The 24801-nt window shown below is 40.8% G+C and overlaps 1 protein-coding gene across 1 annotated transcript in view; it reads right to left on the bottom strand.

Annotated features, from left to right (window-relative positions):
* The window catches only part of STAB1 (stabilin 1), a 426801-nt gene that overhangs the window by 278318 nt on the left and 123682 nt on the right, over window positions 1–24801 (bottom strand). Inside the window, exon 26 of the mRNA XM_063426973.1 lies at window positions 9051–9146. Coding sequence (XP_063283043.1) covers window positions 9051–9146 — 96 coding nt within the window. The remainder of the gene's footprint in view (window positions 1–9050; window positions 9147–24801) is intronic.

The raw sequence follows: 24801 nt of genomic DNA, 5'->3' as shown, positions 1-24801 counted from the left end.
TGCAACGATATGCATGGGCCAACAAGAGGTTTGACTCTTTGTTTGACCCAATGCATGGTCTCACTACGTATACTTTCAACAGTTTAACTTCAATTACGATACATGCTCATTTACGGCCTTCCTGTTTACGTATTCTCTGGCCTAGTATTAGTACAGTATATTAACGACACATTTTCCATGTTTTTTTTTTTACTACGGTTTGCTTTTTGCCACCTTAAACTTAATTATCACACAAACCATCAAATATATCTCATTCATGAGATATGTCAGAACATTAATCAAGAAGACCAGGCCTTAACCCTTCCATTATTCTGGTTACTCTTTATAGGCGGCATCCATGGCTTCAAGCAGGTTTATACCAGTACACATAATTAAACATTAGGTCACTGTAAGTCCTCAGCCTATTCACAGTACATTCCACAACCAGTATAGAAACTTCGTCAAGCGTTATCATATAACCTTGTGTATAAGTATGTATGTTGATTGTTGACTACATTAACCATTTTTCTGTATTTCTCCTTTTTGCCCTCTTTATTTTACAGGCCTACCAGCATTGTCGGTTCAAGCACACCTAAACCGACTTTTTCCATTCTGTATTATGATATTCCTATATTTCTCTCTATAACTCTATACATACATATATATATATATATATATATATATATATATATATATATATATATGTGGAGATGGCAGCACTCACGGTCTCCAATATAATTCTTCTTTCTTTAGCAAGATTAAAACATGGGATCAATATTTCAGTCCCTAAATGGGACTTTCATCAGGATCAATATTATTGAGTATTGATCCTGATGAAAGTCCTATTTAGGGACTGAAACGTTGATCCCATGTTTTAATCTTGCTAAATAAAGAAGAATTTTATTGGAGACCGTGAGTGCTGCCATCTCCACTACTATCTGTATATTAAAGTCCCAGGCTAAGCACCCGGCAAGTATTTATACATATAGCCTGAGTGCAAGGATTTATCACAGTATATATATATATATATTAAAAACAGTGAAATAAGGCTGCACTCATGGTCTTGTAGAGAGATATAAAGTTCTTTATTGAGGGCCCAGGGATTAACGTTTCAGTCCCAGAACGTGACTTTCATCAGGATCAGGATAACAAGGTAAGGTAACATAAATATATATTTATATAGGAATAGATGAAGATAAAAATGTACTACAGGTGTGTGTATGTGTATTTACTGGCATCTGTGTGTGCCCAGTGGGCAAGCGTGCGGTTGGCTCCACCCCAGTACTGATGCAATGAGTGAACGTGCGTAACTCTGCCCCCGCAAGTGCTGTGTCTAGCTCCGCCCCAAAAGTGATGCCATAAGATCAGCATAGCAAATATGTACTGTTGCCATGGCAACACATTATCGCTATGGACAGAGTGATGCTGTTATAGTAAATTCTATAAATTATTGTGCATGTGATAAAGAGTAAGCATATATAAGTAATGGCTGAAAACATAAAAAAAATAAGCAAATTAATGGAAATATGTTTGTAACGGAGCTCCCTGTATCCCTGGCTGGGTACCTCCGCCAAGGACCGCTTCCTAGCTGAAAGCCGGGGCTTGACTGGGGTCCTGGGACCGCTCCCTCCTGGAGCCGAATGGGGAACTCGCTCTATCCACCCCCAGGCACTGGACGACACTCAGTCCTGGGAGCTATAGTCCTTACAAGGACTTTCCCCATTGAATCCTCCACACTGGAGAGGGCTATTGGATCTTCACACTGGACACTATAGCCCCAAAAAGCCTGAATGGAAATATGCTATATTATTCATTCTTATAGCCCATGCTTGTAATTTGTTTTTAATATACCTGTTAGTGTAAACAGCGGGGATACAGTTATTAACCTAAAATATTAATTCCCTTTCCCCCGTTTTAAATGTTGGGGTTCAGAGAGTGACATTATAATTTATGTACTATTGCCATTATTATACTGGAATCATTCCCTCTCCCCCAATAGTTTGGGGTTCTAAGAGTGATAGTATAATTATTATCATAGATATATTTATTTATATACTGTTATACATAAAATTACCTCATAAGGTACTCAAGTTAAATCTTCATATTAGCTGTAACTTTTATAGGTCATAGGCCATGGCAGCACAACAATGGGGTAGCTCCTCCCTATCCCTAATTAGACAGGAACAGAATTAAATCAGGGGTATAAATACCCCCTCCCACCAATGATCCCTTAGTCTTGTTAACAGCAAAATCCCAGGGCGGGATCTAAGTGCTGCCATGGCCTGTGACCAGGAAAGGAAAATTACGGTAAGTATGGATACATTTTCATCTGGGAGGGGGTATTTATACCCCTGATTTAATTCTGTTCCTGTCTAATTAGGGATAGGGAGGAGCTACGCCATTGTTGTGCTGCCATGGATATGGCCAGGAAATATATATATATATATATATATATATATATACACACACACACACACACACACATACATATACACACACACATATATATATATACACACATTGTGAACTTCAATATCATATTGGCATAATATCTAATTCTATTTATCACTTCAACTTGTGTATCCAAAAGTGTCTCTTAAGCACTAATATATTTCCATTCATTAATTTATTTTTTTAATGTTTTCAGCCATTGCTTAAATATGCTCACTCTTTATCACAGGCACAATAATTTATGCCATTTACTATAACGGTAACACTCTGTCCATAGCGTTGCCATGGCAACAGTACATATTGCTATGATGATCGTATTGCGTCACTTTCGATGGCGGAGCTACGCACGGCACTCTCGGGGGTGGAGTTACCCACGTTCACGCATTACGTCAACACTGGGGGCAGAGCCACCCGCATGCATGCGCACTGGGCACACACAGACGCCAGTAATCACACCTACACACACCTGTGGTAAGTTTTTCTCTTTATCTTTTTTTATATAAATGTATATGTTACCTTACCTTGTTATCCTGATCCTGATGAAAGTCCCGGTTAGGGACTTTCTAACTGTATTTTGAGATATATATATATATATATATATATATATATATATATATATATATATATATATGTTATGGTATAAAGGAGTACCCTGTGTTTTAACAAAGTGTACAGAGAGTAGTAAGAGTGCAATTGGAATTTAAAGTGATAAATGATTACATAAGTATACACATAGACTTTAAATACAAATATATGTATATATATCTTACAAATCTACGTGTATATTTATAATCTTTTAACATAACTGTGATTTTATTCATTAAAATTTGAGGGATGTGCCTAACAACCCAGGCAGAAGCTCTAGAGAATTTAATTTGCTAGCACTATATTTAACCCTGTAACTTTCCAAAACACCCTAAAACCTCTACATGGGGTGTACTGTTGCACTTAGGAGACTTCACTGAACACAAATATGAGTGTTTCAAAGCAGTAAAATGTATTACCATGGTGATTTCATCAGTGAAAATGTAGTTTTTATGTGAAAAATGCTAAAAACTAATATGAACGCTAACTTTGGCCAGCGTTTGTGACTAAGTGGCTACGAAAAAAGACTACACATACTACATTTTGAATATCCTGGGCTGTCTACTTTTTCAAATGCTATGCCATGATGGGGGTAATTCTCATTTCTAGGCTGGCATATCGTCTCAATGGCAACATAACCAATCTGGCAAAATTTAATGTGTATAAACTGAAAAAAGGGAACATGCTATATTTGACCCTGTAATTTTTCAAAAATCCATAAACATGTACATGGGGAGGTGGGGTCTGTTGTACTCTAGAGACACCACTGAACACAAATATGTGAATTCTATTGTAATAAGAGCCAACAGTATTATGACTTTCACAATTAAAGTTTTATTTTATTCATATTAAATTATGTTTCATATATAAATATTTGATATGAAATGAAATCCCTGTTTCTTCTGAACAAAATGATATATAATATAATGTTTGCCTCATTATTCCATTTTAAACATGGATTTCTTGGAGTTTGAGGTTGCTGTATACAACAGCTTTGAAGCACAGCTCACAAAGAGATGCAATGCCAGTGAACCACTCAAAAATGGGATTTTTGTTTAACTAATTTACATATGTCCACCCAGAATCCTTTGCAGTAGTAACATTGCTGTTACACTGCAAATTTGAGATTTCTGTGGGAAAAGCAAGTCTTATGGTTTGACTGGTGTGCAGATATGTGTTTAACAATGTATTGACTATTCACTTAAAATAAAAACAATATTTAGTAGTCAGCACTGTTACACACTTTATTTTTCTTATTATTTCAATCATGATCTATTCACACATATATCATTACTCCTTAAAGGGACACCATAGTCGCTATAGTCACCAGAACAACTATAGCTTAATATACGTGTAATATTATACATATATAATATAAAGGTATAATGATGATGATATAATCGTCATTATACATTTTACTGCTCGTATTTGTCTTCAGTGATGTCTCACGAGTACAGTACCCTCTATGTAAAGGTTTTATGGTGTTTTGAAATGTTACAGGGCCAATATTATTATGTCAAAATAAAGATACATACACAAGGAAATATATATTTATATATATATATATATATATATATAATTTTATTTTGAGTGTATGTTGATATTGTTGTGCCACCCTAACGGTGTTAAAGCCCTCCTTTTGTAGGACGGCATTGCATACCCTAACGTCTTTAAGGGGTTAAAGCAGATATAGGAATGGCTCTGATGTGTTGGGGGAATTCTTACACAGCTGTGCTTATTCCAGCACATAATTTCGGGGAGGAGTAGTTATGCAAACTGCGGCAAAAATAAATTTTTCAGGAACTCAAATGTTGAATTCAACACTAAAAGGTGCATAGGCGTGCGCACGGGGTGTGCCGGGTGTGCCTGGGCACACCCTAATCCCTGCGGCACGTCTATGGATTGTCCTGCAGGAACAGCGTTCCTGCACTGTTATTTGCGCAGGAACGCCGTTCCTGCAGGCACTCAGCGCAACTTAATGTCCCCCTTCCTCCCCCTGTGTCCCCCCTGTCCTTATCAACCTCTCTCTCCATATCAGCCGCGGCGAGGGAGCTGTGAGCTATCTGCTCCCTCTCGCCGCGCGCTGTTTGCTGATGCTGGGAGCCGGAATATGACGTCATATTCCGGCTCCCAGCTACTGTAGACAGCCCGCGCGGCGAGAGGGAGCAGATAGCACACAGCTCACAGCTCCCTCGCCGCGGCTGATATGGAGAGAGAGGCTGATATGGAGAGAGGCGCCCGCCCCACTGGACCCCAGGGACAAGTCCATGCCAGCACTCCAGGTAGGGAGGCTGGGTGGACATTTTTTTTTTTTTTTTATTAAAAAAATAATAATTTGTGAATGTGTGTCTGTGAATGTATGTGTGTGTGTGTCTGTGAGTGAGTGTGTGTGTGTGTGTGTCTGTAAGTGTGTGTGTGTCTGTATGTGTGAGTGTATGTGTGTGTGTGTGTGTGTGTGTGTGAATGTGTGTGTGTCTGTGAATGTGTGTGTGTGAGTGTATGTGAGTGTGTGTGTCTGTTAATGTCTGTGAGTGTATGTGTGTGTGTCTGTGAGTGTATGTGTTTGTAAGTGTGTGTGTGTGTCTGTGAATGTATGTGTGTGTGTGCCTGTAAGTGTGTGTGTGTGTGTGTGTGTGTCTGTGAATGTATGTGTGAGTGTATGTAATTGTGTGTGTGTCTGTGAATATATGTGTGTGAGTGTATGTGTGTGTACGCGTATATATATATATATATATATATATATATATATACAGAAAAATGAAAAATCAAAATGCACTCACAGGTCTTCTTAAGTGGAACACTTAGTGCTTTATTGTTTCAAAACTGGTGTACAGAAATCAATCGACGTTTCGACCCTGCCGGGTCTTTTTCAAGATCGCAGAGTACATGACAGTGAAGTGTTTATATATGAAATACAAATCTAAATTAATGTGCACATTGGAGATTGCTGAAAAAAGAGCCAGAGAACGCTTAGATTCTAGCAATAACAGCAAAACCAAGGAGACTCCATTGTTTCTCCCTATGACCTACCATACAGCAACCACAAAAATAAAAAACACGATACACAGGCATTGGGATGTAATTCAAGCCGATAAGAATCTCCCGTCGATTTTCCAACAACGTCCTATGATCAGCTACAAAAGAAACCGTAATTTGAGGGACTTATTAGTTCGGAACGATCCCACACAATGCTATACCAAGAAAACATGGATAAAAAAGAAAGGCTGCTTCAAGTGCACTGGCTGTGTAACGTGTAGCCATATGCTGACCAGCACCTCCTTTGCCCACCCACACACGGGCAAACGGATACCGATTAAGCACTATATCACCTGTACGACAGACCATGTCATCTACATGGTGACCTGTCCATGTGGACTATCGTATGTCGGGAAGACAGACCTCACATTACGCGATAGGATGAGGGGTCATCGATCCGGGATAATGACGGCATATCGGGACCAAACCACGGAAAAACCCGTGGCTAAACACTTCTTGGCTATGCAACACCATCTTCCCACACTTAAATTCATTGGGATTGACCATGTACCTCCTTTAGACCGAGGTGGCGATCGATCCAAAATCCTTTTACAGAGAGAAGCCTATTGGATTCATTTTTTGGACACAGTTACACCTAAAGGACTAAATGAAAACATTGTATATTCTATGTTCTTATGAAGGTGGGCATTATTATCACCATATGTTAGGTTGTCCTAGTACCATTGAGACACGTTTACCACGTATTTACACTAACATTCCTTATTTGACATGTATGTAGCAATTATACGCTACATCTATGATTCTACAAGATAGACCCCAGTATAGATTAACCACATAGAGTTCCATGTGGTCCCATTAGACGTGATTGTCTGATCAGCATTAGATTTGGTTTGTTATGTTTTGATTTATTATTAGTTTGCTCATTTGTACATAGCAATCATATGCTGGTAGTATCGTATTACCATTTGGCATATCGGACTTAAAGTTTGGTTGGTCTCAGACAGTCAACTGAGTGTGAATATCTGGCACTACGCTAGATGCAGTTACTAGTGGCATTTGGTCACTTATGGATTTATCTTCCTGCTCTATTATCTATTTGTTCTGACATGGGACTTTGACCAGTCCAGGGGTACCTCAGACTACTCCATGTGGGGTTAGTTTGTTACTCAAGGGCTGTCCCCTTTATCCTTTAGACATGATATTCATTTGGAAAATATATAGAGTGATGGGAGTTAGTCTGTGTCACCATTAGAGTTTATGATTTTGTTTATGATATATTTCGTAGTACTAGATCATCACATTAGTAGTACATCGTACAGCATGCTCTAGTGCATTAATCATGCATACATTATGTATATAACATTGTTTATTAAGTTGTTCTGGTATGGAACTTATGCATACAATAGCATGCTTGAGTGTATAAATCTCATATATATATTTTGCATATAATATTGTTTAAATATATGTCGTTCTCTGCTTTGATTTTAACCTTTATTCACGATGCCAGGCTTTTTGTGTTGTCTCACTGGTTAAATTTTTTTTGGTTTGGCACTCTTTTCACATGTGTGTTTATAACTCTTAACACGTTAGTACACTACACTGGTTAGTCCACCAGCACTCTTTCCTGGCATCTGGGTTATACAGACTGTGTGGTAGTCTATACTTCCCACTCTGTTCTCCACAGCGTTTCACTTGCGCCCGGTATCTGAGTTTTCTCTGTGTTTACCGTTGTCTTGACAACCACTTTTCTTCCGTCCGACGTCCCGATCACGTGACGTCCTATGCGGCTTCCAAGCACTTCCGGGTTCCAACGGGCAGACTCACTCCACCTCACTTCACCATTGGGTAAGTGCACATTAATTTAGATTTGTATTTCATATATAAACACTTCACTGTCATGTACTCTGCGATCTTGAAAAAGACCCGGCAGGGTCGAAACGTCGATTGATTTCTGTACACCAGTTTTGAAACAATAAAGCACTAAGTGTTCCACTTAAGAAGACCTGTGAGTGCATTTTGATTTTTCATTTTTCTGTATATATTTGACGCCAGCAATTTGCACCCAGGCATATTAAGACACGTTTATTGCCTTTGAGGAGAGTGCCAAGCTTTCACTTGTATATATATATATATATATATACACACACACACACACAAGTGTATATTATTTTTTTTGAGGGGGTGGGAATCACAATCCCTCCAAACATACAGCACCCACACACACATACAGCACCCACACACACACACATACCTACACACATACAGCACCCTAACACAAACAGCGCGCGCACACGGCACCCTCACCTACACAGCACACAAACAGCACCCTCACACACACAGCACACAAACAGCACCCACACACATACAGCACCCACACACACAGCACACATACAGCACCCTCACACACAGAGCATCTTCACACACACACACACAGCACACTAAGAGCACCCTCACAAACACACACACACACACACACACAGCACCCTTACAAACACACAGCACACTAACAGCACCCTCACAAACACATACAGCACCCTCACACAAACAGCACACTCACACACAGCACACTAACAGCACCCTCACAAATACACGACACAAACAGCACCCTCACACACACATATCACACAAACAGCACCCTCACACACAGCACACTACCAGCACCCTCACCCACATAGCACACTACAAACACCCTCTCTCTCTCACACACACACACACACACACATCAGTATATGTATGTGTGTGTATGTATATATATATATATATATATATATATATATATACATGCGCTGTGTGTTTGTGCTTTAGGGTGCACACCCTAATGCAATTGGCTGCGCACGCCTATGAAAAGGTGTATGTGATATATGTAACTATTCACTATACAGTAGTTTGTGCTGAATTGACTGCTTTTAAAACGTCAACTAACCTCTGTGCAAAACTCACAAACATTTACCTAACCTTTTAGTTGTTTAGAGAATAAACATTTGAACATTGAGTTCTGTTTGCACATTGTTTTAGCAGTTACGGTAAGGTTCACTAACCATATCATGACAGCCCCCATTATCTTCTAAACATGGATCTAGTGGATCGCATGATAGTCCATCTCCAGCATATCCTCTCTTGCAGGTGCATTCATTCTGTAAAGACAAACATTTAGTAGAAATATCTGACTACGTAAGCACAGCCTTTTTGCACAAAAGCAGAGACGGATGTACTTCTCAGTACCTTAAATTATGTTTTACTAAACATAATTGGCTGATATACATTTTTCAATTTACATCTCAATTAGCAGCTTCTCCATTCTTCTTATGCATTAGTCTGAAATATTACAATAGACATAGTCCTATATAATCTATTTTCAAATACTATTCACTTTGTAACAAATTGATAGACAGTATTTAAACATTTCGATGAATATAAACATAATAAAATTAACAAGAAATGTATAAAAGGAACAAATGGGAAAGGATAAAATAAAAAGGAGGATGGAGATGGGAATGGGAAGGGGCTTGCCTTATAAAACAAACATGCATTACCCCGATAACAAATTGTACCATAACAAAAGTAATCACATCAGACAAAATAACATGATTTCTCATAAGAAATTTCACAGTATTTGACCATAACACATATATATGTTTTAACAAAAAATATATACTCTTTCTTTTTATTTTAACACTTTTGTCCCAGGAGTCCTATATCTGTCCCGATTGTGCATATATTGCAGACAATTGTCTAATTATCAAATTAGAACACTTATTTTCAGTGATCAGTGATATAATTTCTTTTTTAGTCAGAATATTTGAGGATTTCCAATACCTTGGAATAATCAAAGTAGATGCAATTAATATATGAGATATTACAAATTTCTCAGGTCTCCTCAGTGCCGTTAAAGATAGCTTAAATAGTCCCAACAGCATGGAAAAAGTCACAACACTAGGGTCAATAATTTGTAAAGATAAAATATATTCCCAGAATATCTTAATTTAGTGCAGTTACACCAGCCATTGGACAATCTCACTATTTTGCGAAGAACAATCAAATAAATGCAAAATTAAAATGATAAGCTAGAATTGTAAATGTAAGTTTATATATGTTCAAGTATTTTAGATGCTCATTAACCCCTTAGTGACCAGACCATTTTTCTATTTTCTTATCGTTTGGGACCAGAGCTGTTTTTACATTTCTGTGGGGTGTAATTTCCCTCTTACTCATTTACTGTACCCACACATATTCTATACCGTTTTTCTCACCATTAAATGTTCTTTCTAAAGATACCATTATTTTTATCATATCATATAATTTACTATAAAAATTATAAAATATGATGAAAAAAATAAAAAAAACACTTTTTCTAACTTTGACCCCCAAAATCTGTTACGCATCTACAACCGTCAAAAAACTCCTGTGCTAAATATTTTTTAAATTTTGTGCTGAGTTTAGAAATACCCAATGTTAACATGCTTTTTTGTGTGCAAGTTATAGGGCTATAAGTACAAGTAGGACATTGCTGTTTCAAAATATATATTTTTAAAATGTATCAATAGTGACACTGTAAAACTTATCTGTCATAAATCTCTGTATTACACCTCACATGTACATATTTTTTTAATGTAGACAATCCAGGATATTCAATATGTGGTGTGCCCAGTCATTTTTAGTAGCCACTTAGTCACAAACACTGGCCACAGTTAGCATTTATATTTGTTTGTGTGTTAAAAATGCAAAAAAAAACATTATGCATGCTAACTTTGGCCAGTGTTTGTGACTAAGTGGCTACTAAAAAAGATTGAACATACCCCATTTGCAATACCTTGGGTTGTCTTCTTTTGCAATTGGTATGTCATTATGGAAATAATTCTCATTCCTGGGCTACCATACGCTCTCAAAGGCAACATAACCAATCTGACAAATTTCAATGTGGAAAAACAGAAAAGCAAGCCTTATATTTGACACTGTAACTTTCAAAAATACTATAAATCCTGTACATGGGGGGTACTGTTATACACAGGAGACTTTGCTGAACACAAATATTAGTGTTTCAAAACAGTAAAACATATCACAACAATATCAGTGAAAGTGCCGTTTGTGTGTGAAAAATGCAAATAAACTTCACTTTAACTGACAATATCATCGCTGTGATATGTTTTACTGTTTTAGTAATTTGTGTTCATATTTGTGTACAGAAAAGTTTCCTGAGCATAACAATTCCCTATGTACAGGTTTGATGGTGTTTTGGAAAGTTACAGGGTCAATATAGGGCGTGCCCATTTTCGTTTGCCAGATGGTTTGCTGGGTCTATGTTGCCTTTTAAGACCATATGGTAGCCCAGGAATGTGAATTTACCCCATCATGGCATACCATTTGCAAATGTAGACAACCCAGGGTATTCAAAATGGGGTATTTCCAGTCTTTTGTAGTACACACACACATATACATATAATACGTGTGTATCTAATATGTGTGTGTGTGTGTATATACATTGAACAAAATTATAAACGCAGCACTTTTGTTTTTGCCCTTATTTTTAGTGATCTAAGACTTTTCCTATGTACATAAAAGGCCTATTTCTCTCAATTATTATTCAGAAATCTGTCTAAATCTGTGTTAGTGAGCACTTCTCCTTTGCGAGATAATCCATCCACCTCACAGGTGTGGCATATCTAGATGCTGATTAGACAGCATGATTATTGCACAGGTGTGCCTTAGGCTGGCCACAACAAAAGGCCACTCTAAAATGTGCAGAGGGACTGCTGGGGTCTCGGGCAGGCCCCCCCTGACCGAGATCGCTGCCTATCGACGGTCCAGGTAAGTACATGGGTCATTTTTGCGTGGACGTACTAGGTACGTCCGTGGTCCTTAGTGACCGTTTTTTTTCCGGATGTACCAAGTACGTCCGCTGTCATTAAGGGGTTAAAGGTATATTCTAGACCCTGAAGCACCTTAAGTTTCATTTTACTATATTGCAGGTTTCATTAGAAATTGGCACTTTTGTAAATGAACCTTCTTACAAAACCATGGCTGTCAATCAGATAACTGGTCATGTTACTTCATTTTTAGCTCAGGGAAACTTGACTTCTGAGGCAGCAATTACCCAGAGCACCTACCTCACAAAGAGTTCTCATTGAACTGAATTGGGAAGTCTCTGATTGACAGTGTGATGGGAAATATCCTGGTCTGGAAAAGAATTCCAGATTCACTGTTGGAATGTGAGAGTGTCACAGATATTTAGGAGTAGGTTTGAGTTTGGGAGGGGGGCCATGGCAGATTCACCAGATACACCAGGTTCTCCCCTTCTCAGTCTCCTCTTATGTCTAAGTCACATTGTTTTTATGAGGGGCACAGGGTAACCGGGAAACCGAGTCTGGCATGCCCAAACCAGATGTTGCGGTCACCGGCCCGCCGAGCCTCACGGTCGTGCCCGACCGGCACGACCGCTCCGACTACACGAGCTTACCTGCTCGTCGGCGAGCCGGGAACCGCGCGTGTAGTTCTTCCGGGCATCACGCCCGAATCCAATATGGCGCCGACCACGTGGTCGCGTCTATGGATAGCCCCGCCCCCGAGAATTATACTAACGTGTGCGTGACGTCACGACGTCAACGCACACGCACGTTCTGGGGTCAGAGGTCGCCCTCTGACCAATCATAGCTTAGAGAGGGGTATTTAAACCCCTAATTCACCCTAGTACTTTGCCATGTCGTGGTTTCAGTTCCCTGGTTTCCTGAAAGTGCTATTTTCGTGTTTCTGATTTCCTGGTATCCTGATCCTTGGCGTTTCCCTGGTTATTCTGATCTCTGGTTTCCCTGACTTGGCTTGTTGTATCGGTATTGAGTATTTTCTGGCTTCCTTGACCTCGGCTTTCCCTTTGACCATTCTCTGTCTCTAGCGTATTAGTCCGGCCATTCTAAGGTCCGGTTTACGCTCTGTCCTGTTATTTTTCCTTTTCTGACTTATGTATATGTTTACATAGTTTCTGCGTGCTGGACCACATTACTAGTCGTGACATTACGACATGGCACTGGATCCTGCAGAACTATGCAAACATATGATCGCCTGTGAAAATAGGGTGGAGGATATGGACCACAGGTTAGACCAATTTGCTCAGGCATTTCAGACCTTGCTCCAGAGGACTGCATATTTAGAGGTCCCTCCTGTACCACCTGTGGTTCCGCCACCTGTAGTGGTTCCCGTACCACATAAACCACCGTCCATAACTTTGTCACCGCCCCCTCGTTATGGAGGTGATTCTAAGGAATTTAGAGGTTTTTTAAACCAAATAGAATACCACTTTGAGGCCTCCCCAGGTTCATTCCCAACAGATAGATCTAAAATAGGCTATCTGATGAACCAATTAACTGGAAAAGCCTTGACTTGGGCTAACCCCTTATGGGAAAGTGGTGACGCAATAGCCAGTGATTACAGTACCTTTCTTACGGCCTTTAAGGCTACATTTGAACCTAAAGGCAGGGAGAAGAACGCTGCCAAAGCCCTTATGAGAATCAGGCAAGGCAGTCGTTCTGTAGCCGATTATGCAATAGAGTTCAGGACATTAGCGTCTGAGGTTGATTGGACCAATAGCGGTCTGGTGGCTGCTTTCTCTGAAGGTTTAGCTGAGAATATACAAGATGAAACTGCAGCTAGAGACCTTCCGGTTAGTCTTAATGAGTTTATTGCCTACATGATAAACATTGATAACCGGCTCAGAGAGAGAGAGAAAAACAAACAACGTAACAGACGTTCTAATTTGTCCATAGCTCCTCGTTTCTCTAACCCAGTGGTGAGTAGCCAAACGCCTCTTCCAGAACCTGAACCCATGCAATTGGGTAGTGCTAAACTCACTGAGGCAGAGAGACAACACAGACGTAACGAGGGGTTATGTATGTATTGTGGCAAGAAGGGACATCTAAGATCGTCATGCCCGGTTCGGCCGGAAAACTTGCACACCTAAGGCACGTACGGGGACCGACCTTAGGTGTGATGTATATGTCCCCTAAATTGACTAAGAACCGTTTCCTGGTCAAAGTAACCTTATCTTTCGAGAACACTACTGTTCAGTGTGAGGCTATGATTGACTCTGGGGCAGCGGAGAATTTCCTAGACAAAGAGTTCTCTGCTAAACATCTCCTGCCCTTAAGACATAAAGAGAAACCTATAGCAGTCGAGGCCATTGATGGAAGGCCTCTTACCCAGCCTTTCATCACACACGAAACTCTGCCAATCACTGTTTCAGTGGGTATTCTCCACTCTGAAGAAATTACCTTTCAAATCATATCTTCACCTACAGTTCCGATAATACTCGGTTTCCCTTGGCTCCTGAAACACAATCCACGTTTGGATTGGATTGAAGGAGAGATTGTGAGTTGGGGTGAGAGATGCAAAGGTGTTTGCTTTAAGCAAATCCCACAACCTATTGGCACCATTAATGTTCCTGTTACACCTCCCTTGACCACACAAATTCCACAGCAGTATATGGATTTGAAAGAGGTATTTAACAAGGTCCAGTCAGAAGGGTTACCTCCTCATAGACCTTATGACTGTACTATAAACTTATTACCAGGGACTATGCCTCCCAAGGGAGGAGTCTATGCCTTGTCCCCCCAGGAAAATCTTTGTTTGGAGGAATATATTAAGGATGCTCTCAGAAAGGGTCATATCCGTAGGTCCTCCTCACCAGCCGGGGCTGGATTTTTCTTTGTCTCTAAAAAAGAAGGAGACCTACGCCCTTGTATTGATTATAGGGGTTTGAATAGGATTACCATAAAAAATGCCTACCCTATTCCCCTTATATCAGAGCTATTCGACAGATTAAAGGGAGCTCGAGTCTTTACCAAGCTCGATCTCCGAAGTGCCTACAATCTAGTCAGAATTAAGGACGGTCACGAATGGAAGACCGCATTTAACACCAGAATGGGACATTACGAATACCTGGTTATGCCGTTTGGATTATGTAACGCTCCAGCGGTATTCCAGGATTTTATCAACGATGTCCTAAGAGAGTACCTTCACATGTTCGTTCTAGTGTATTTGGACGACATTCTCATCTATTCCCCAGACCTAGAGACACATCACGAACATGTGAGAATTGTACTGAAAACCCTGTTACAGAACGGCCTTTACTGTAAACTGGAGAAATGCCAGTTTGACCAAACGGAGATACAATTCCTTGGATACGTTATATCTCCGTCTGGTTTCCAGATGGATCCTCGTAAACTGGAGGCAGTCTTACAGTGGCCATTACCCAAGGGCCTTAAAGCTACTCAACGCTTTATAGGTTTTGCGAATTACTACCGCAAATTCATAAGGGGATTTTCCTCCGTGATTTCCCCTATAACCAATTTAACAAAAAAAGGAGCAAATTGTATATCTTGGCCCAAAGAAGCAAGAGAGGCATTTGAACGATTAAAATCTTTATTTTCCTCAGCACCTGTCCTGACCCATCCTGATCCATCCAAACCATTTATCCTAGAGGTGGATGCATCAGAGACAGGAGTTGGAGCCATTCTGTCTCAAAGAGAGAGTCCTGATACGCCTTTACATCCCTGTGGATTTTACTCTCGCAAACTCACACCTGCAGAGAGGAATTACGACATAGGGAATAGGGAACTTTTGGCCATTGTACTTGCCCTTAAGGAATGGAGGCATCTCTTGGAAGGTTCCAAAGAGCCACTTTTGATCTTTACTGATCATAAGAATTTGGCTTATATTGGGGACGCTAAGAGACTGTCCTCTCGTCAGGCTAGGTGGTCATTGTTCCTCTCACGATTCAATTTCGTAATTACATACAGACCTGGTACTAAAAACACCAAGGCAGATGCACTTTCTCGGCAGTTTGAGACAGATGAAGTTCCGGAACAGGTGATATATCCTATTGTACCTCCTGAATGCCTCATTGCCACTACAGTTTCCGAAGTGTCTTCTCCACTCTTCTGTGCCATAATAGCAGATCAAACTCAGGCACCTGTGGGAAAACCTCCGGACAAACTGTATGTGTCACCTCAGTTTCAAAAGAAGGTACTAGATTTGTTCCATGACAGCCTCACAGCGGGCCATCCTGGAGTCCATAAAACTCTCTCTGCCATCTCCAGGAGATTTTGGTGGCCTGCTCTTAGAAACGATGTCAAAGATTATGTTGGGGCATGTCAAATATGTGCTGTTTCTAAAGTTCCTCCCAGGTCACCTCCTGGACTATTACAACCACTGCCCATACCTAGTGCTCCATGGACCCACTTGGCCATGGATTTCATTGTGGATCTACCCAGTTCAAACGGGTTTAATACAGTCCTTATGGTCATTGATAGATTCACGAAGATGGCACATTTCGTCCCACTTAAAAAATTACCATCTGCTCAAGATCTAGTTCAAATATTCTTGAGAGAGATCTTTCGGTTGCACGGTGTACCCAAAAGCATAGTATCTGACAGAGGTACCCAGTTTGTTTCTAGGTTTTGGCGTTCCTTTTGCAAACAATTGGGCGTCGAACTCTCCTTTTCGTCAGCATATCACCCTCAAACAAATGGAGCAGCAGAGAGGGCGAATCAGTCTTTAGAAGCCTATTTACGTTGCTTTATAAATGCCAATCAATCTAACTGGTACGAGCTCTTACCCATGGCTGAGTTCGCCAGAAACAACGCCACTCATGAATCTTCTAATCACAGTCCATTCTTTGTTAATCAGGGTTATCATCCCACTTTTTTTCCTTCTGCATTCTCAGACACAGAAATCCCCGCTTTGAACACCCGTTTAGATTCGATTCATGATACTTGGGATTCCGTCCATTCAGCTCTGCAAAAAGCCTCATTACGAGCGAAGGTCCAAGCTGACAAGAAACGGGGCGCTAATCCTGTATATATTCCAGGTGACAGGGTGTGGCTCTCCACAAGACATATCAAGCTTAAGGTCCCGTCCATGAAATTTGCCCCTCGGTACATTGGTCCCTTTCGAGTTACCCAACGTATTAATCCAGTGACCTATACTTTGGCACTACCGGCTCATATGAGAATAGCGAATACTTTCCATGTGTCTCTGCTCAAGCCCCTTACTTGCAATCGCTACACAAGGGTATCCACTCCTCCTCCGCCCTTGGTAGTGGGTGATCAAGAGGAATACGAAGTCCGTTCTATCATGGACTCCAAATTATCCAGAGGTGTCTTGTCCTATCTCGTTGACTGGAAGGGTTATGGTCCCGAGGAACGTTGTTGGGTTCCTGCTGACCGGGTCCATGCGCCCCGTCTTATCCGGTCATTTCACAACCGCTTTCCTCTTAAGCCGGGTCCTTCCCGCTCGGTGCGCGGTCTTCGAGCGGGGGGTACTGTTGTGGTCACCGGCCCGCCGAGCCTCACGGTCGTGCCCGACCGGCACGACCGCTCCGACTACACGAGCTTACATGCTCGTCGGCGAGCCGGGAACCGCGCGTGTAGTTCTTCCGGGCATCACGCCCGAATCCAATATGGCGCCGACCACGTGGTCGCGTCTATGGATAGCCCCGCCCCCGAGAATTATACTAACGTGTGCGTGACGTCACGACGTCAACGCACACGCACGTTCTGGGGTCAGAGGTCGCTCTCTGACCAATCATAGCTTAGAGAGGGGTATTTAAACCCCTAATTCACCCTAGTACTTTGCCATGTCGTGGTTTCAGTTCCCTGGTTTCCTGAAAGTGCTATTTTCGTGTTTCTGATTTCCTGGTATCCTGATCCTTGGCGTTTCCCTGGTTATTCTGATCTCTGGTTTCCCTGACTTGGCTTGTTGTATCGGTATTGAGTATTTTCTGGCTTCCTTGACCTCGGCTTTCCCTTTGACCATTCTCTGTCTCTAGCGTATTAGTCCGGCCATTCTAAGGTCCGGTTTACGCTCTGTCCTGTTATTTTTCCTTTTCTGACTTATGTATATGTTTACATAGTTTCTGCGTGCTGGACCACATTACTAGTCGTGACACCAGACTTCCACAAACTAATCAGCTATTAGGGCTCCATGCACTCAACCAGGACAAACTTAGAAAATCGGTGGAACTGCTGGCACAACCCACTGAAACTTTAATCAAATGTAGTTTAAAACCCTTGCAACTGATACAGGTTTTCTACTGTTACAGGTAAGATGCATCTGTAGGAAAAGGGTACTGATTGCACAAGGTTTGATTTCCTGTTGGTATTTATAAGGCATTTGATTTGATTAGTTAGCTACTTGCTATTGATTGCTGTTTAAATTAGCTATTGTTTGCAAATAAGCAGAGGCCTACCCAGGTGTTAAACATTCCTAGTGGGTGGTGATTTTAGGAGTTATATGAGGGTTGTTGTCATTAGCTTGGCTAATAGAGCTTGGTTACATAGAAACATAGAAACATAGAATGTGACGGCAGATAAGAACCATTCGGCCCATCTAGTCTGCCCAGTTTTCTAAATACTTTCATTAGTACCTGGCCTTATCTTATAGTTAGGATAGCCTTATGCCTATCCCACGCATGCTTAAACTCCTTTACTGTGTAAACCTTTACCACTTCAGCTGGAAGGCTATTCCATGCATCCACTACCCTCTCAGTAAAGTAATACTTCCTGATATTATTTTTAAACCTTTGTCCCTCTAATTTAAGATTATGTCCTCTTGTTGTGGTAGTTTTTCTTCTTTTAAATATAGTCTCCTCCTTTACTGTGTTGATTCCCTTTATGTATTTAAATGTTTCTATCATATCCCCCCCGTCTCGTCTTTCCTCCAAGCTATACATGTTAAGATCCTTTAACCTTTCCTGGTAAGTTTTATCCTGCAATCCATGAACCAGTTTAGTAGCCCTTCTTTGAACTCTCTCTAAGGTATCAATATCCTTCAGAAGATATGGTCTCCAGTACTGTGTACAGTACTCCAAGTGAGGTCTCACCAGTGTTCTGTACAATGGCATGAGCACTTCCCTCTTTCTACTGCTAATACCTCTCCCTATACAACCAAGCATTCTGCTAGCATTTCCTGCTGCTCTATTACATTGTCTGCCTACCTTTAAGTCATCAGAAATAATCACCCCTAAATCCCTTTCCTCAGATGTTGAGGTTAGGACTATCAAATATTCTGTACTCTGCCCTTGGGTTTTTACGTCCAAGATGCATTATCTTGCACTTATCCACATTAAATGTCAGTTGCCACAACTCTGACCATTTTTCTAGTTTACCTAAATCATTTGCCATTTGGCTTATCCCTCCTGGAACATCAACCCTGTTACATATCTTAGTATCATCCGCAAAAAGACACACCTTACCATCAAGACCTTCTGCAATATCACTAATAAAAATATTAAAGAGAATGGGTCCAATTACAGATCCCTGAGGTACCCCACTGGTGACAAGCCCAAGCTTCGAATATACTCCATTGACTAAAACCCTCTGTTGCCTGTCACTCAGCCACTGCCTTACCCATTCAACAATATTGGAATCCAAACTCAAAGATTGCAGTTTATTGATAAGCCTTCTATGTGCAACACTGTCAAAAGCCTTACTGAAATCTAGGTAAGCAATGTCTACTGCTCCACCCTGATCTATAATTTTAGTTACCCAATCAAAAAAATCAATAAGATTAGTTTGGCATGATCTCCATGAAGTAAACCCATGTTGTCTCTGATCTTGAAATCCATGTGTTTTTAGATGTTCAACAATCCTATCCTTTAACATGGTTTCCATCACTTTCCCCACTACTGAAGTAAGGCTTACTGGCCTATAGTTGCCCAACTCCTCCCTATTACCTTTCTGGAGAGAAACTGGAGGTAATCTGAGGTATTCAGGAGGATAAATAAAAAGTTAAGATTCGTTTGATTTAAATTATTCACCTCATTGGAATGGCAGACTTAGTTCAGTGTAATAGTTGCTATGCATTTGTTTCACGTTCCACTTTTTGGAGGTTTGGCTGTTGTCTAATCTGTAGACAGTTCTCTATCTTGCGGCAGGAGATTGTATTTTTGAAGTCTGAGATTTGTAAATTATCTGGTAAACAAACTCAGGCTGGAACTGCTGCAAAGCCACTGCCGCAGAGACATACTAGGAATGGCAGATGGATTACTGTAGGATCTGGTAGACTTGGAGTTGTGGATAAAAGGCATATTGCACAGTCTGTTGCTCTACATAATTCGTTTTCTGCACTTTCAGAGTGTAATGGTGTCATGGAGACAGGCACTGAGGGTAGTGGTGTTGTGGAGACAGGCACTGAGGGTAGTGGTGTTGTGGAGAGAGGCACTGAGGCTAGTGGTGTTGTGGAGAGAGGCACTGAGGCTAGTGGTGTTGTGGAGACAGGCTTGGAGACTATGGTGAGGCCTAATAGAAAGCAGTTGTTGTTGGGGGATTCCATCATAAGAGGTGTGGAGATGGACAATGGTGGTCTTGTGAGGTGTCTTCCCGGAGCTACTGCTCACAGAGACAGGAGACGTATCTGTAATCTTGTTAAGCAAGCAAAGCAGGAAGGGGAATTGGATGTACTTGTCCATCTAGGGACAAATGACTTGGTGTAACGAAAATATACCCCAACACGCAGGATTCAACTAAACAGAAGACAACACAGAGGGGAGATACGTCTACCGGACCTTAGAGTGGCCAGACTCAACGTATATAGGAGAAGTACAGAGTCAGGAGTGATCCGAGGTCAAGGGCACAAAGAGACAGCGTAAACTAGGACTAGCCGGGGTCTGGTACACAGTAAACAGCAAGCCGGCAAACAGAACAGATAAGGATAAAGAGATAACGTAGTCAGAAAACAAAGCCAAGGTCAAGTACGAAGGAACACAACTGAATACAACAAGCGCTAAAGGGAACTGAAACAGAAACCACGATAGGGCAAGGAACTAAGGGGAAGAGGTGAGTATATATATCTTAACAACTATTTTGATTGATCCCTGTCACATCCACGCCCCCAAAAGGTAAGTGTATGGGGAGTGTGGCATGACAGGGACCAATGGGAGGCCTTTGCCAATCTAGGCTCCCACTGTCCCTTTAAAAGCGCGCCCGAGACCCGCGGCGCGCTCTTAGAGTCAGGTGGGACACGTGACCGCTTCTCACGGTCACTGCCCGCCTTCCTGTTGTAGCCGTCGGATGAGCAGCGCGTGGCTCGTGCAGCAGCGGGGCAGCTGCGGGTCGAACAGAGAACAGAACAGAGAGTTAGATAATCTACTAGTTGAAGAAATAGCTAAAATGACAATGAAGGGGGAAGTTATCATCATGGGTGACGTTAATCTTCCTGATGTGAATTGAAAAACAAAAATAGCTGCTTGTGCCAGGAGCACACATATTCTAAATTCCCTACTGGGATTGTCTCTAAAACAAGTCGTTGAGGAGCCAACTCGTAAAGAGGCCATACTAGATTTAGTGTTAACAAATGGAGATTTGGTATCAGCTATTACTGTAGGTGAAAGTTTAGGATCCAGTGATCATCAGTCAGTGTGGTTTAATATAAGAACAGTGACTGAGTCACACCACACAAAAACAAAAGTTTTAGACTTTAGAAAAACAGACTTTTCTAAAATTAGAATGTGTGTAAAGGAGTCATTATCAGACTGGAGCAATTTAAATGGAGTCCAAGAGAAATGGGATTATTTAAAAGTTGCACTACTGAAGGCAACAAAAAATTGCATTAGGCTTGTCAGTGAAAGCAAAAAATTCAAGAAACCACTGTGGTACTCCGCAGATGTGGCCAAAATAGTAAAAAACAAAAAGTTAGTATTTAGTAATTATAAAAAAAACCAGAGTGAGGAAGACAGAATGATCTATAAGATTAGGCAGAAAGAGGCCAAGCAAGTTATAAGAGCTTCCAAATCACACACAGAAGAGAAAATAGCACAGTCCGTAAAAAAGGGGGACACATTTTTTTAGATACATAAATGAGAAAAGAAAAGTAAAACAAGGATTAGTTAGATTAAAAACAAAAGAAGGAAGGTATGTAGATGAGGATAAAGGTCTAGCTGACTACCTCAATGAATATTTTTGTTCGGTATTTACAGATGAAAATGAAGGAAAGGGACCTCAGTTAAGAAAAAGGATAAACTAGTAATTTATTACATGTGAGTTTACAGAGGAAGAGGTTCTATTTCAACTGTCAAAAGTAAAGACAAATAAGTGAATGGGACCTGATGGAATACACCCAAAGCTATTAAAATAGCTTAGTGGTGTATTAGCAAAACCATTAACAGATTTATTTAATCAATCATTGTTAACAGGAGTAGTCCCAGAAGATTGGAAGTTAGCGAATGATGTGCCCATTCACAAGAAAGGTAATAGGGAGTAGTCGGGCAACTATAGGCCTTTAAGCCTTACTTCAGTAGTGGGGAAAGTGATGGAAACCATGTTAAAGGATAGGATTGTTGAACATCTAAAAACACATGGATTTCAAGATCAGAGACATGGGTTTACTTCAGGGAGATCATGCCAAACTAATCTTATTGATTTTTTTCATTGGGTAACTAAAATTATAGATCAGGGTGGTGCAGTAGACATTGCTTACCTAGATTTTAGTAAGGCTTTTGACAGTGTTGCACATAGAAGGCTTATCAATAAATTGCAATCTTTGAGTTTAGATTCCAATATTGTTGAATGGGTAAGGCAGTGGCTGAGTGACAGGCAACAGAGGGTTGTAGTCAAAAGAGTATATTCGAAGCTTGGGCTTGTCACCAATGGGGTACCTCAGGGATATGTACTTGGACCCATTCTCTTTAATATTTTTATTAGTGATATTGCAGAAGGTCTTGATGGTAAGGTATGTCTTTTTGCTGATGATGCTGACATTTAATGTGGATAAGTGCAAGATAATGCATCTTGGACGTAAAAACCCAAGGGCAGAGTTCAGAATATTTGATAGAGTCCTAACCTCAACATCTGAGGAAAGTGATTTAGGGGTGATTATTTCTGATGACTTAAAGGTAGGCAGACAATGTAATAGAGCAGCAGGAAATGCTAGCAGAATGCTTGATTGTATAGGGAGAGGTATTAGCAGTAGAAAGAGGGAAGTGCTCATGCCATTGTACAGAACACTGGTGAAACCTCACTTGGAGTACTGTACACAGTACTGGAGACCGTATCTTCAGAAGGATATTGATACCTTATAGAGAGTTCAGAGAAGGACTACTAAACTGGTTCATGGATTGCAGGATAAAACTTACCAGGAAAGGTTAAAGGATCTTAACATGTTTAGCTTGGAGGAAAGACGAGACAGGGGGGATATGATAGAAACATTTAAATACACAAAGGGAATCAACACAGTAAAGGAGGAGACTGTATTTAAAAGAAGAAAAACTACCACAACAAGAGGACATAGTCTTAAATTAGAGGGACAAAGGTTTAAAAATAATATCAGGAAGTATTACTTTACTGAGAGGGTAGTGGATGCATGGAATAGCCTTCCAGCTGAAGTGGTAGAGGTTAACACAGTAAAGGAGTTTAAGCATGTGTGGGATAGGCATAAGGCTATCCTAACTATAAGATAAGGCCAGGGACTAATTAAAGTATTTAGAAAATTGGGCAGACTAGATGGGCCGAATGGTTCTTATCTGCCATCACATTCTATGTTTCTATGTTTCTATGATCATGGGACTATTTTACCAGCTAAGGTGCTCAGGGATGAGCTATCCAAGGTGACCATATGTGTGGGGTTTAATAACGTATAAATGTATGTTTTTGGGGATATTCCGTTTAGTCGCCCTGTTGCCTGGAATATAATTAGATTAGCAGTGCTTGATCTACTTATCTTCCAGACACAGAGGTGCCTGAGTGGGATCTCCATTGTTCTAGTTAATGACCCCCTATAGTGATTGTCCATATAAATGTGTGCCTGTGTGCCAATAAGGTGTGAGTGTTTTACCCTTCACCAAGTGTCGTCTGGTGTTTGGGGAAAGGGCTATAATCATTCAGCGCTGTCTTCTCCAGCGGGAGGAAACTTTTAACAGAGGACCTCAACCTGAGCACCGGAGCTCCTTTACAGACAGCCACAGAAAGTCTGGGGTAAAGGGGGAGTGCTTCAAAGGATTCATTTTTATTTCATATGACCAGCACTGAAAATATCATCAGAGGAATATCCTACATGTGGGGAGTTTAAATACCACTGTATGCTGTTTTAACTTGAGCTGGTTATAGCTCCCAAAAATGTGAGTTAGCATTTCTTAACCTCAGTGTTGTCTTTGGCCATACTCCTTTAAGTTCCTGTACCATTGGTCCCCTCTGTGTGTTTTTTTCTTTCATATATGCTGATGAGGATTTGACCCAAGACGTCTTGAGAATTTCTGAAGAATATACCTGTGAATTAGAGATTTTAATTTGCCTGTTTCCCTGGTATTTTTTTTTATTTATGTTATTTATTCACTTTGTTCTTGGCGCACCCTGTACTTGCTGTTTTCTGTTATTCCAGTCCTTTGCAGGGTTTTGAGTGTTACCCTTCCTTTCAGGCGTGCAGCCTCCCCCTCCCCGTTGTGATCAGATTGGATAGCGCTGTTCCATCCTTCTTTTTTCTTTATTATTACCATTGTTAGAATGGTTTGACTTCTTACCTGTGGCCTATTGGGTGATGCTCCCCATCTGCACTATTAACTCCTTAGTAAATTTCAGCTTTCCGTAGTAGTGGAGGCCAGGAGTGATACCCAGCAGATGTCAGGGATGAAGTCAAACCATTTTCAAATTGTGTGACTACTTACAATGGGGGTGCCAGGGCACTCCTGGCACTAAAACCACTGAAATGTACAGTAGTGGATACGCTGCTTGGAGTGTTATTTCAAGGTACTGCTTTCAATTTTTTATTCTTGTTTGTTTTTTGAATTTTGAATTTTATTTTTACAGTTAATAC

This window comes from Pelobates fuscus, chromosome 7, assembly GCF_036172605.1.
Source record: "Pelobates fuscus isolate aPelFus1 chromosome 7, aPelFus1.pri, whole genome shotgun sequence".
NCBI classification, from domain to species: Eukaryota; Metazoa; Chordata; class Amphibia; order Anura; family Pelobatidae; genus Pelobates; species Pelobates fuscus.
Note: the sequence above shows the minus strand (reverse complement) of the source record. Positions and strands in the feature narration are given on the sequence as shown.